Here is a 15113-nt window from a genome sequence, read left to right as displayed (position 1 = left end):
GCTAGCTCCATCTTGACCAGCTTCACCCGATTCACACATAAATGCATCAGTAATAATAATCCAATCTGCTTCATGAGTACTTTTTCTTTTGATACTTTAAGTCCATTTTACTGACAATGCTTACAACCAAACCCTCACTGCAGGACATCTACTTATAATGGAGTAGGGGGCTTGCAATATATACTGATATTGACGATTATTGTGGTATTAAAAAATGTAATTTTTATACCATGTTAATAATAAACATATGATAATAACTTGTAAGTAATTCAGCGCCTCTTAAATCATTTCCGTTTCTTTTCGTTCTCTCTTTGTCTCCCTCCCCCACTGCCATCTGGTTGCCTTTTCACTATCTATTAAGTGTAATCGCTCCTTTTGTATGATTTTGTTCAGTTATGGTCACAGACTCTCTCTTTCCACCTCCCTACACTCGTAGTTTCAGTGTAGTTCATTTGACAAAGAAAGAGACAAAATGTACAGTCAACAAAGTTAGAGGCACATTTGACTGATACGGTTCATATTATGCTTTTTTTCCGATAGATATTGTGATAATATCGTTATTGTAAACTGTTATGGCCACGATAATCCTGTGCTGAACGTCAAATGTCATGCCAAGCCTATAATCAAGTATTTTTGGGCCTATTTTGCAGTCTTGCTACTTGTAAAGGATCAGAATATTTCCTCGACCACCAGCTAAATTCTCTTCAGAGTAGTTCATTGGCCTGCAATTAGTTTTATTTCAAAAAGAGCCTTATTACACACCAAATTATTCCCACTTAAGGCGGTCCTGAATTGGCTCTGTGCAAACAGTGAACACAGATGTCTACCTGAAGCGTGATAAACTGTTAAATCTTAGATATGGTTTGAACGGCTGACCACTTGAGAGGGTTTGCTGATATTATCCAGTACCCCTTAATGCAGAGGAGCAATTACATTATAATTTACAATTGATAAATTATAATTTGAATCATAATTGTTAGATATATAGCTGAGGCACTTCAGTGCTTGTTAGCTTTGGAAAATCCACTCTAAGATAAGAAAGTATACCAACGTCACTGAACGAATAGGTGAAACAGTATGATTCTGGTCCTGTGAAGGTCACAGAAACAAAAATGTAACATTAAAATGTCTGCTTTGTTCACCTGCACTCATCTACTGTGTTAAAACATCTAGACGTCACTAATTTTTTTGGTGAGGGTAACACTGAATTGCAATTTAAAAGGTGGTCTGTGGACTAAATGCGTTATAAATCTGCATTACATAAAGATATTGGAAATGTGTGACTTTTAATTGATAGACAAAGGAATCAGCTACATTTTGATATGAGATCTGAAAGTCTGTGATGAGTGATGGCAGCTGGCTCACATAATTTATTCACAAAGTCGGTCAAATGTGAGCAGGGTTGGTCGGCACTTTGATTTCACTGACATAACCTACAATTTGAATTTTCCAAAATGCAGGAAGCTCAAAATATTCTGGTGAAGGAGCCCCAATCCCTCCATTTTATACGTGTCCCCCTTCCTCTGTGTTGAAACAAACCTACACCAAAATTAATAAATTATAAACGATGTATAATCTCAAATATACACGTTTAGAGAGGTGTGATCTGGTCATGTGATGGCTGGTTTATCATAGAGGGACACTCAAGAATTAATAACTGTTTCATATTAATGTGCAAAAATATGTGTGCGTATGTGTGTGAGTGAGTAATTATTGATTGTGATTATTATTACTACAAAAGAACTTTTTATTCTGAGGGTAAATAACTCATCAGGCAATTGTATTGTAAAGTTAAGAGTTGTAACTGTATTTTGAGAGATTAAAACTATCATCGATTATTATTTTGAATGGTCAATGGCAGCAGTAATTAGACATTCCTACTGATGCTTGCTAAAAATCATGTTTGGTTTAAAAACTGGGCAAATATTCTATTAAATAATGATGTTTTCTGGTGTTTGTTTGAATTAAATGTTCAAATTGTTTCTTTTGGTTGCTTTGTTTTTTGTAACTAAAGCATTTCAACATTGTATTTGAACACCCTGATGAAGCTGGTTGACACAAATGCAAAACCTGACTTTGATCATGATTCACCTAATTTTAAGAAACACTCATGCACATTAAAACATATATATGTATAGCTGAGACCTTCATTTGTTGCTGGTTAGAATATTCCAACATAAATTATGCTCTGGAAGTGCGGCAGAGGGTGAAATGTGTGCCAACCAACCCCGGCCCCCCCTAGATGTGCCTGAGGTTGTAGGTTCAGAACCATTCAGAGGTTTCAGGTAGAGAAACAGAGACTGAAAATATTCTCGAGCATTAATGCAAGAAACCAAAACATTTTTTTTCCCACCAACTTTATTATACAAATTCTTGGTAAGTCACTGTCGTATCCAAGGGGATCAATGCATTGAACAATAACAAAAGGGTCGTTTTGAAATTTATAGGCATGAAAATAAATCCATGAATTTCATTAGTGGACACGGTCCCTGTTCGTACAATTTACCGTTAGTAATGCTTCACATTTCAGGTGGCCATTAAAACCATCCTCTCTCTAAATGAATTCATAATGGTAAAAACATACACCATATTCATTCATTTCTGTCTCACAACTAGCTCCTGTAGCTTCGCTTGCCCGTGTGTTAGTTCCCAGTTGTGAAAAATAAACAACCCCTGTAGTCTTGTAGGAGGCCTATGGCAATAGAAAGACAACAAAATGTTATGAGTTTGGCACTGTACAATTCATTAAATACTAACACATAATTTGTTGAATCCTCAAATTAATGCCAAAGAGATCACTCAAAATATTCTGATTGTACTAGCTATACAAAATACAATACTTGCACAAATTAGATTAACCATTTATAAAATCGTGATGATGAGTTTCGATGGATATGGCTTGTGAGATATTACAGACTTTGCTACAGACCTTTTGTGGCTCTATTAAAAAAATCTAAAACTACTGTATGTCATCCGTCCTATTTCCCTGAAAAAGACACTCAAAGCATTCAGGTTTCCATTAGACCTCTGCTTTCCTCCACCCCTTTGTAACAAACATTCATCCGAACACACACACATTATGGCATTACGGGCTTTGTGTGTACAACCCATAATATGTTTCTGGGTCAGGCTGCTGCAGTGGAGACAACAGGCCGTCTCCAGTCTGGCTAATAACTCCTAATAACTCGTTCTGAACACATCTATCCGTCACTGGCGGTTGAAACATTGTCGTCTACACATACGTTTAGAAGGCTGCAGATTTTTTCAATAGATATTTTTGTACCCGAGTGGAAACCTAAGTAATCACTTGAGATCAAGAAGTCGTAAGGCCGATGTCTAGGCACAGTACACACAGCTGGAGAATTGGCCATATAATAAGCGTCGATGACCTTAAAATCCCGGCATACTGTAACTGCCTCTCAATGAAATGGAGCTGGCATGCATCAAGATCTGGAATGTTCTTAAAAATTTATGACCAGATGTATGAAAAAAAAAACAAAAAAAAAAAAAACAACTAGTCATGAGAATGCTAGTTATCTAAAAAACAATAAACACTTAAATCCCACCAAGTAAAAGAACATCACATCATAAGATAATTGTTAATAATAACCATAACAGTTATAATAATTATTAATAATAACACTCCATCATATTCATAACAACTACATTTAGCACTGTGTATAGGAAGATTGTCTGAATGAAATCTGTGTTTCTGTTTGGCAGTATTTCACCTCTGTATCCTCTCACGTCGCCCAACGTAAACCGAGCAGTTTCTTCTTTGATCGCCTGCGTAATTATCTCTGATTTCATGTTGATTAAAAAGAAAAAGATCCTCAGTCTGTCTCGATACAACACCCTCCACTGATCAGTCACACTGTACAGAATGTAAACCTCGAGGACACGATACAAAGTCCGTATCTGGTGCAAATATCAGGGGATAGATTTGTGCAAAGTTTTCTTTTTTGTCTCTGTGTTTCTCTTTGAACTGTGCTTAAATTGCTCTTGTTTTTTGTACACATTAATACTTAATACATCATGACAATATCAACACAAAATCAAGAGAAAGAGATAGCATTTTATATGGACCACAGATATCACATACTACAGTATATAGGATAGGATAGCCCTTAGTATTGATAAGCATTGTTATTGATGATTTTTTTTCTTTTCTGTTTTTTTTTTTTGTTTGTATTTTTTTTATTTTTTTTACTCATACTGGCTGAAGTGCGTTATGATACAGCAAGGTCTTCGTCGTGAGGATGGCGAGGGCTTCCTTAACCATCCGAGTCTCTTACGGCGTATGGAGCCACGCAGGAGAAGGCCTCAGGTCACCTTCTCCCTCCTGACTCAGAGGTGGGGGTTTTTTTTGGCTTGCTCTGAAGCCAATCCCTTTGACTGTACAAAATATCACTGACTTGTATAATTTGTCACCTGGCGAGAATAATAAAACGGTGATTGTCAGACCAGCTTCCTCTGTGGTATTTTCTTTGTATCTCCATAAATGGCTTTGAAGGACAGTTGTGTAAGTGCAACCTCTGCGTCACGCTTCATTTGTGCTCTGTAGAAAAACCTTTGCTCTCCATGCACAACATGCATTAAAGCACGTTGCCTCTTTTTGTTATTGGTAAACTGAACACACGCGTCTCTTGACTCGTCAAGATGTTTTTCTGTAATAACGTGACAGATGGCTCTATATTATTTGGTAGCCCATTGTTTTTTTACAGTTAGGTCCTGATCTAGAGATGGGGACATTAGAGGGGAAACACACCCATGCTCTAACATCAGTTTACACTCCTGTGGTGTGAATCAGAGTGTGAGTCCCTCTGGGGATCTAAGGTCACATGGAAAACTAGGCAACCCAGGCGTCAGATTGATAATGTGGTAGCGTTCGCGGTTTAAATCGGGCGCGAAGTCCTGTCAACAGTGTCAGGCTGCAGTGTCCCAGTCAGAGGCAGCCCCCGCCTCGTCCGCTCATTTACATGGGAGGCGACAAAAATCAGTTCTGTCTCCCCGTGTCAGGATGAGGGTGTCAGATCTCCAAAATCCCTCGCCAGACACACGCAGTTCATTCACACTCATCTGCTTCTCACCCCATGAGCTTCAGTCTGATAAATCATAGTCGGTGAGAGCTGAGCAGGTCGACAGTTCAGCAGGTAGTTGGCTTGATTCTCTGTTAAATTCTGTGATACAATATTCCACATGATGGTCCTCCTCTTCATCAACCTAATATGTATTTAATATATACATATATATGAATGTATATATATGTATATATATAATCTCGTTTCCTATCTAATATGGCTCCTGAGTACTTTTTGAAAAACATATATAAAAACAAAATTATCAACGACACTTCTGTTGGTTTTGTTTCACCCTTTCAGTCAGTCTTTCTACAAGTAATGGCACCGCTGTATATGGCAGTATGGCAAATCTTATTACAAAATATGGCTGATATAGGCTATCACATAATTGGAACAGACATTCCCCACCTAGATTTTTAATTAAGTAATCATATTGAAGCTATTTAATTACAATATAACACTAATTTGAATAGCCTAAGCACGTTATACCGTTACTATACTTGATACTGCTAGGTTTATTTCTTGTAGTTGTATATGTAATAGTTAAATGCAGAAGGGTGATCTATTCCCACACCGCTGATGAGGGGTAAACTCTACATTAGGCACAAACCTCACACCGTCACCTCATTTTTACTCCCCGTCCTGATCCCCTGACTTCCTCCCCCTCCACTTCCTGCCGACCCCCCGCCGCCCCCTCCTGGTATGAAATGTAGCTGCTCAATGGTGTTCTGCCTTTTCGCTGCAAAAGCCATCCTCCTGGCACTGTGGCCCCCTAGTGTTCCCGTTCCCATGACTACCCCTGCCCCAGGGCCCTCCGGCGCCCCTGCCCCCGCCCCGCCCCAACCCATGCCCCCGCTCATGTGCCCCGTCATGGCCGTGTTCCTCTCCTGCTCCCGTCCGGATGTGGGGTGAGAGTTCATCTTGATCATGTGGTGTCGGTCAAGAGAGGGCGTGGCGCAGACGTTCTGCTGGGACTGGGCCTTCTGCTGGCGAGGCAGCGTGGGGACAATGCCTCCTGTGTGGGCATATGGATCTACGACCCCCATCCCACCCATCCTCTCCTCCAAATGATCTGGGGACATGAGCAGCCGGTCCTGTCTCTCCTCCCTGTTCTGCCTGTCCTCCCTGTTCATCCTGTCCTCCCTGTTCATCCTGTCCTCTCTGTTCATCCTGTCCTCCCTGTTCATCCTGTCCTCCCTGTTCTGCCTGTCCTCCCTGTTCTGCCTGTCCCCGGGCTTCCTGGTGAGGGTCTGCGTGTTGGAGTTCTTATTGGAGGCAGCCATGGCTTTGTAGTACTGGTGTTGCTGGTTCTTGGACAACCTGGACAGGGTCCCCGTGTTGCCAGGGACATCACCCATGTTGAGCAGCTGGTCAGTGGACTTCACTTTCCTCGCAGGCTTGGAGAGAGTGTCATAATTGGGGTTGAACTGGGGCTCCGGAGGATCCAGAGGGTACGGATTGGGGGTGGGCGAAGCAGGCATGCCAGAAGGCGGCGGCGGGATCCAGGGACGGACTGCATGCCTTGGAAGGGTTCCTCTCCCACTGAGGGTGTAGTCTCCACCCCAGTGGAGGTGGTGCTGAGAGGACTGAAGGGCTGGCTGGGCTGTGTGGGGCCGGCGCTTGGTGGTGCAGTAACCAGACGAGTACTCATCAAGACCTTTCTCTGGAAGCCAAACAAAATTTCTCTGAATTGTTTATCACCACAGCAAAAAGCATCAGCACATAATGACGCATCCTGCACTTTGTGCCACAGTGTCAAGCATGTCACTGCGCTCAGTACTCATGAAGCAGCTGCGAGGGGAGAGGGGCAGACAGGCTGGTACATTTGAAGGTACTTACCGAGGCGTTTGAGCGAGGAGTATCTGTTGAGCTCAGGCTTGGTGGCGCTCTCATAGGACGGCGGCAGCTGAGCCAGGTTGTGCAGGGAGTGGTGGAAGGAAGGCTGGGATTTGGTGTTGTTGTGCTTACTGGAAAGCAGGGTGCCTCCAGCTGCCAGCTGAGCATTGTTCATCCGAGGGGTGCGTTCTACAGAGACCACAGGGAGAAAACGACTGTGTGTTAAATGAGATTTGCTCCTCTGGATATAGCGCACCGCACGTAGCTGTGTGTGTGAATCTGCTAACATTCACTGGAACAGACAGATTTTTAACTTGCTTTCAATGCTAACACAAGCAACCAAAGCTCTGATAATCATTATTATTGTTGGGATGAATGAGTCTACTTTTGAGCTTAAACAAAACAGAACAAAGTAAATGAAGCATTGTGGTGATTACATGTAATTTACATAGGAGCCCGGCTTTCACCAGCTGCCTTACCGATAGTTGCGGTGTGTTTGGGGCTGGTGCCTGATGGGTGGATGAAATTGTGTTGCAAATTGCCCACTGCAAGTCAGAAGAACATAAGGTAATCAGCTCAAAATGGATGCCAGGTAGTTATCAGTTCAATGATCCTCTAACATAAAAAGATCAAGCCAACTATAGACATTCATGTATCGTCACATCAACACACATGCACAGAGCTTCTCAACATCGTCACGTACACGTAGAGATTTCAAAAGCATCTAATCTCCAGATTCCTCTTCCTTTTTTCCCCCATAACGCTTAATGGCTACAAAGATATCTTGATGGTGAGACACAGAAAACAACCTGGGTTCACATGCAGATGTGACAAACATGACGTGCCTCGACACACACAGACGATGCAGTCACAAAAGCTCTGATTGTGCCTCTGATTGTGCTATTCACTGATGCTGTAAAACACCCTAAACCCTCACATCTGTTGTCCTTGCTGGGCAGTCCTGGAGCGTAAAGATTTTTCGGAGGTCTCCCCAGTGTCCCTGTTCCGTCCCCTACAGTCAGAGCCACGCTGTTGTTCCTCTCATCCTGCTGGACTGGGCTCGACTGGTGCCGCAACATGTCGACCAGGGCTCTAATGATTTAATAAACACAAGCAAAAAGGGATACGCATGATGAAACTGGCAATGAACTAGTGGCTAATGGCTGGCTGACTTACATAGCACATCAAATTCATGAAGTTAGCAGTCTATTCAGGACCAGCATGTTCATGTGAGGATAAATATATCTCATCTGATTTGAGGGCATTTTAATAAACATCCATCTTATACGTTTAAAATACTAATTACTGTATCTAAATTGTGCCGTAATCAGTCTTTAATAGTTGGAGATTTGGACTTGATTTTTAGAACGTGCATCTGTTACCCCCAACAAAAACATGACAGAAGCATAGGGCTTTTATTTTGGCAAAATTAAAGCCATTCACACCATACACTAGTGCATAAAATTCACCAGAATGCAGGAAATTAAGTGTTTGATGCTTAAAATTTTCTGGCAGGACCCCCAAACCACCCGTTTATTGAAATGAAACCTATGCCCCTGCAGCCTTTTTCACAACCCCTCATGATTTGATCATAAATTGGGTACAACGTTCTCGACCCGGCAGAATAAGAAGAAAACCATACACTATTAATAATTTGCATTCTTTAAGGGGTCGACCAACGCTCTGTATCAGTCTACAACCATCATCCTTCACTACTGAAGCCCAAGATAGAAAACTGCAACCAGCACAAAATTCAAAATGCAAATCCTTATTGCCAAGATTACGGGCCATACATGTGATAAAAAGCCCAGAGGAACCAAAACAACCATGAATTCTGCAGCAGCCACTCGATGAAGATCAAATATGTTTCATCTGATGACTAACAGCATTATTCTGAGCCCAGAATGATGAATCTGGGCCATTTATGGAGTCCTGAAAACCTAATTTCATTACAGCATCATACATTGAATGAAGCAGCGAATGCAGCAGCGAGAGGTGATGAATCTTCTCAAAGCCTCACCTGGGCATGTTGAGGTCCCTTTGGTTGGCTTCCTGTTGCACCTTGTTGAAGACCACCTTGATGCCCACGGCGACAGCCACCATGAACACGATCACGCCTCCGATGACGAAGCCCGTGTTGTGGCTCTGCTGCTTCAGTGGATCAAAGTCTGGGTCATTACCTAATTCCTCCGGTAATATCATGGCGTCTGTCTGCGGCTTGGCCCAGTCTGGAGAGTCATAGTTTTTACAGCTGTCCTGCTCCAGTTGCCGGCTTCGCTCTGGGCAGCAGAAGCGGTAGTGGCAGGTTCCGCAGCAAAAGACGAAGGTGTCCTTGGAGCAGTTGAAAGCGCTGTCAAAGTGTCCCATTACGTCATAATAACCCCGACATACATCCATCCATATGTCCATCATGCGTGGTCGAATGGGTGCTACCTGGGCGGCGCCTAAGGGAGGTGCAAGGGCCTCTGATGATGTCACATTCTTGGGGAACATGATCTGGGGAAGGGGTCTTGGAGGCGCCTCCAGAACTCCCTCTGAGGTTTCTGGAAAGTTCTCAGGGGTTTTGGTCCTGCCTTGCAGGGCAGCTGGCCTGATATTGGCCTGCATGGCGAGGAGCAGGAGAGAAGGGCTAGGGCCGATCTTGGGCTGCTCGGTGAAAGGCCTCCCTGAGCGGTCTATGTGCTGAGGAGGGGGGGACGGAGAGGTCTCCACAACAGTGGTGAGCGGGGCAGTAAGAAGGGAGAGCAGGGAGACAGCAAGGACTCGGAGATTGGTGGTGGGCGTCATTTTTACATGACTAAGAGATCTATTTTCTGTTGTTGAGTCAATGCAGTTACAACACTGTATCCGCTTTTGCAGTTTAACCCACTAAAATGGCATGTGAAATATTCAAGTAGCATGTACAACCTACTGGATATTGATGATGTATCAGTAGTTTCATTCAGCAATGCTGGACGAGGAAAATTCAAAGCCTGCTTTTCTGTTTTGTTAGAAGCTGAGCGTTTATATGGTGTAATATTAGAAAAGGTCAGGAACTGTACAAATGAAAAGGACTAACACTATCAAAAACAGTTGGTAGGTTTCAATAATTGTCGATAATGGTATTAAAATGGTTTTAATTTGCTGCTAGAAAGCAACTCTGCATGCGTAATGACTTCATCTTTTGCCCTCTCAAGTCTAGAACACTAAAATGGAGGCAGATTTGTAAAAAGGACAAATTGAAAACAACAATCTTCATGCTTTTAGTCCTTAATGCCTTGTTCTACACTTCGCACTGAACAAAAGAACAAATATTTGACGTGCTGCTGGATGGAATTAATTTTCTTGTAACCACAAAGGCCAGTAAAAATTAGTAGCAGGGATTTCTCAGTAAAATATGGCAGTCCTGTACATTCCTGTGCTGATCATGGCACTTGGACAGTTGTCTAGTTGTAGTGTTTTATCAAATGTAAACAGTTTTGTCTGCTTTTTTCATTCCTGGATGGCACAACATACATTCAGAATTGGCACTTATTTAAGCTGCGAGCAACTCCTTCCTGGAAGAATGTATTAAATTTGTAATTCTCGTTGAAATTATGTGTTTACCTGCATTGTAAACAATCAAATCAGACTGCACCACTGATAATAAACTGTCTATATATGGCGTTAAGTTTCTGTGGCGCAGGGACGTATCTCCATGTTAACTTGTTCGAGGCACTCGTCACATCTATAGATACACCGTGTACTTAATCTCAATCTTTTCTACGCTTGGATTAATGTGCATCTGTACTCGCCTGGCACGCACTGTTAGTGTGATTGGGCCGGGGGGGGGGGGTGATAATGAGGGAGGCTCAGCTTAAGTGCTAGAAGACTGTAACAGCTGAAAATTAGGAGTAAGCATAAACCAAGCCTCCCAGCCTGTGAAACACATTAGAAAATGAGGCAAACGTCACGGATTTTTAAATGCTCTCTATTCAGCTTTTAGGCACAAAAAGTTACCCGTGTCATTCAGCCGTATCACTAATTAGATATGAAGTGAATGGCACATTGCGTCTCCATGTGACATGTCTCTCTAAGTAAAATTATTCCTGATTTGTCTCTGAGGTTCAAAGAATATCACTTTTGTTGAGAAATATGTAAATGTGTGAAGTTATTGTGTTGGAGGTGTTGGCAATAATAGACAGAGGCAGATCTGTCTCCCACAGAAATTATAATTATATGTAATTATCAAAAACGTTCCTATCTGTGGCGGAGAATGTAGGCACAGATGGGGGAGACAGAATGCTGAAATCACCGAGGGCTCCACTTGTTTCAGTTACATGCTCCTCTGACCTTCTGAGGAAAGTTCAGCGCAGGAAAAACACAGAGACACAAAGACAGCAGTTCTCCCACTGACTAATGTTCCAAAAGTGTTCTTCTGGCGTATCTAAATGTTCTGCGTGATTTCCAGAATTCTCTTCGGGTTTGCACGTCGACAAACCTGGAATGCCAGAGTGTCCGCTGCAATACAAAACAAGAGGGCATGATTAGGGGAGAAGCTTTGCAACCTCACTAACTGACAGTTTATTAACTGCACTGTGTGTGTGTGTGTACACACCGTGAGAGGCCGAGTGTGTGTGTTAGTGTGCCTGTTTGGTTGCAGGAGGCTCCAGAAAAGCCAGTGATGGAGAAAGAGAGAGAAAGGAGAGCAGAGGGATAAATGCAGGGTAGGGATTTAAATGAGCAAAGAGATTGTGGCGAGCGGGAAGAGCCAGAGGTATAGATGCAGAGACGACCATGAGTGGGAGGGCGGTGTGTGGGTGGCACAGAATCAAGTACATTTCTCCCAGCACTTACCAATACAACATAGCACATCACACAAACAGCACCGCCAAACAGATCTGCAAATACAGTCAATGCCACACACAAGAAGAGAGTGCTAATCAAGACTGTAAATCAGCCGCTGTTAGAACACTTAAAGGGGGAGAATGAGAAACTGTACAAAGGCTTTGTGTGTGTGCATGTATGTGTGTGTGTGTGTGTGTGTGTGAGTGAGAGAGAGAGAGACCATAGTAGGCATTCTGTAGTCTTTCTCTCCCCTTTATTCCTCTTGCTCCCTCCTTCTCCTCTTTTCTCCCTCGTTCCAGCCTTTCTCTCTCTTTCTCAGATTCTGTGCGTGGGTTGAGGCAGCTAACTCTCTCAGAATAGCACTGCAGCTCTGTCTGTGTGTGAGTGAAAGAGGCAGTGAAAGAGAAGGGAGGCAGAATCCAATCTACACCCATTAGCCCAACCAGATTTCAAAGTCACATCTGCCCGTCTCTTGCTCGACAAGATGACACCGATGCCTCGCCGCTCAACTTCCATTACCATTTTTTCCCCTGCTGCCCTGACTCAGTTTACTTCAGGATTTTTCCTGACCAGTATGATGTCCAAACCACTCCCAGTAAATGTGCAATTACAGCTTTCTAACAATGAGAATTCAGGATATGAATTCTAGCCAAAAAAACAGTGACTCAACCTACAGCAGAAGCAAATGTTTTCCTGTAGGTATGTCTATACTGTGCTGCTGAAGCAATGCAGTAAGCGAGGATGGGAACTAAAGGGTGAAGGGCAACACATTCACAAGTGTGAAGATGCATCCCCTGAGTTGCATGGCCACTGGAGGGAGAGAGAAACCATCTCCGCGGATTCCTTTTCATTGCAAGCAATCCTATCAAAGCAAATGAGCCAAACGGCTCCCCTTAGTTTCATTGCAGGATGCTGACCAGCTGTGCAGACGGCTGTGCATGCAACGATTTCAACAGGTGTTCGTTGGAAATGAAACAAAATGGCCTCTTTTTTCTTTAGGACACGCTGTTGCAAGAGAAAAAAAGAGCGCACTGAGATGTGAATCAGTGAAGGAGAAAAAATAATCCTGTCATGTTGATGCAAAAGACATTTAATGACAGTGAAGGCAGCGCAGCAGCTTCAGGCTTATCAGTAAAATAAATGCTGCGCAATGACTTTGCATTTGGACACGGACTCTCCAGAATACAACCCAGCCTTCATTAGGTTAATAAGTTGCAACTTGGAATGAACAAGCATGCAGGTTATGGAAATGACTTGCATGTATCAGTAGGCTAAGAGTGCGTGGGTGTATCCGTGCCGGTGTGTGTGTGTGTTTGTGTGTGTGTGTAGTCCGGCTGGATGTGTCGGTGTGCCGCTCTTATTATCAATATGTTCGTAATGTCGCGATGTGCTGTCGATTAAAGTGTTTAAGTGATAAAGAAAAACATGTCTGCCCGGTGTAAAGCCCTGAAGATGTTTCTGTGGCGCAGCTTTCATCCAAATGTTTTGTTTGACAGCCTCCAACACAGCTGATGCGTCCAAACACACGCCAAACTCACATTTCCACACACACAGAAACACATAATGAAGGTATGAAACAGTTTTGCGCGGTATAAGGTAATTGGTGTTGCATCAATAAAAGGTGCATAATGTCGTGTCTTACCTGTGCGTTGCTCTGGGGTTTGATGCTGGAGAGGAGCGCGAGAGCCTGCGCACTGTATCTCAGCGTCTCTCAGATGGCAGCCTGTTATTGTGGCAGAGGATGATCAGGACAGCTTGAACTGTTGCTGGATCTGCCACCTGTTTTAAATTGTTTTTCGCACTTGTGCTGCAGATCTCAATCGCTCTTCCATCCGGTTATTGATAATCCATTATCGCGGCGGAGAGAGGTACAAAAAAAAGCGCAGGCAGGACTCAGAGAAAGACAGAGAGTCAGAGCAAGACGAGATGTTCTGAGATTTTCTGATACATGTGACAAAGCGATTCAACTAAAACACCACATCGGAAAATTCCGTCTGTTTGTTACAGCACAAGTTACAGTGCAACTATAACCCTGGAGGACGCGCAGTGATATAGGCGCTCCAAATGACAAGACGCGTCACCGGGAATTAAAAAAAATCCCCCAATTTAACTTTTCTCCATCTAGAATCGACTGAAGCTGGTTCCCTTCATAATTTCCAAGCGAGATAGGTTACACCGCCTAACTGCGACTGGCCTCACGGAGGTCCGCCGGTGGGGGAGCGCTGTGATTGGTCGCTCACACTGGTGCTGATGAGACTCTAAACTCCGCGCTGCTCGGCGCTGATGGTCATTAGGCCCATTCAACTGGTGGCGTTCATCTCTACCCCCCTCCATTTCATTTGCCTCTTTAATTGAATGACCCTGGAGACCTACATTTTAATGCCACTGCAGACAAAACAGTATCAATCAGATTTAAAGCTGCTGCTCTTTCTTTGAAAACTAACACGCAGGGTTGAGACACAGATATAAAAACTGTGGGGTAAAACTTCAGCCTGCTAAATTAAAGCATTTCAGCGGAAGACCTCCGAGATCCAAAAGTGTGTTTTTCTTTGTGTGTGTGTGAGTGAGAGAGAAAAAGAGAGACATGGTTGCCACAGCAACTGTGTCATTATGTTGGTGGCAATTATGAAAGCGATGAAAACGGGGAAGGGGAGAGGATTGGCGCAAAAGCTTTAACACTGGAGCGTGAACGAAACTGTCAATTAGACCCGGACCTGCATTGGTAATTCAGATTTCTTCAAGTTTAAGGCGAGCAGGGACAGTTGGAGACGTGCGAGACGCGAAAAAGGAAAGGGGAAGAGTGGAGGAAATGTAGTGTGGTGCGTGTGAGAGATGGAAGTTGTTTGGCTTCATGCCACCGTCACATACAGTAACAGCCTCCTCACGATGCTCACAGCAGCAGCAGCAGCACATGAATGAAACCGGATTTAGGTTGTGCTGTAGATTTTAACAGAGGATTGTGTTGCATGAATTAGTGATCACACATTAGGAATACAGCATGAATCATAATTAACAGCATTATACTGTGCATGTGACACAGTGAAGCCAGCATGCATTCCCTTTACACCTGACCCACACTGCATCAGAGCAGATTCACCATACACATCATCTTTTGTTTTCACATAACAGCAGGGAAAATGGCTTTAGCACACATGTGGAGGTGGATGCCAGGTGGAGAAGGAGGTAAGCACTTCCAAAATGGGGCTTGGGGAAGGTGTTAAGGGTTATGCGGACTCCCAGGTGTCTAAGACGGGCCTGATAATTACCTGCATGGCAGGCTTCTATTTCTACACAGGTGGGTGGGCTGCTGCATGTCTGCAGCAGAGGCTGGTGGAGCCCTTCATTAGATGGTCCAATGACGCTCTACCGGGTGCACTTTCACTCACTGCT

The 15113-nt window shown here is 43.4% G+C and overlaps 1 protein-coding gene across 1 annotated transcript; it reads right to left on the bottom strand.

Moving 5' to 3' along the window:
• Positions 1-2353: 2353 nt before the first annotated feature.
• On the bottom strand, positions 2354-14543 carry LOC125893786 (uncharacterized). The gene is made up of 6 exons (XM_049584691.1): positions 13366-14543; positions 8938-11396; positions 7855-8009; positions 7397-7462; positions 6921-7106; positions 2354-6744 (listed from the first exon to the last, which is right to left on the bottom strand). Exons 2-6 carry the CDS (start codon positions 9702-9704, stop codon positions 5693-5695), a joined length of 2226 nt encoding a protein of 741 aa, XP_049440648.1. The 5' UTR covers positions 9705-11396; positions 13366-14543; the 3' UTR covers positions 2354-5692.
• Positions 14544-15113: the final 570 nt, after the last annotated feature.

This window comes from Epinephelus fuscoguttatus, linkage group LG8, assembly GCF_011397635.1.
Source record: "Epinephelus fuscoguttatus linkage group LG8, E.fuscoguttatus.final_Chr_v1".
Classification (NCBI taxonomy): Eukaryota; Metazoa; Chordata; class Actinopteri; order Perciformes; family Serranidae; genus Epinephelus; species Epinephelus fuscoguttatus.
The sequence above is the reverse complement of the archived record's forward strand: the minus strand, read 5'-3'. Positions and strand labels throughout refer to the sequence as shown.

Bases quoted from the DNA above. Each gene is read 5' to 3' on its own strand.
- LOC125893786 (XM_049584691.1), bottom strand. From the start codon at position 9,704: ATGACGCCCACCACCAATCTCCGAGTCCTTGCTGTCTCCCTGCTCTCC. The intron at 7,463-7,854 runs GTGAGGGTTTAG...TCTGACTTGCAG, and splicing joins GCCCAGCAAGGACAACAGAT to TGGGCAATTTGCAACACAAT. The intron at 7,107-7,396 runs GTAAGGCAGCTG...TGGTCTCTGTAG, and splicing joins CAAACACACCGCAACTATCG to AACGCACCCCTCGGATGAAC.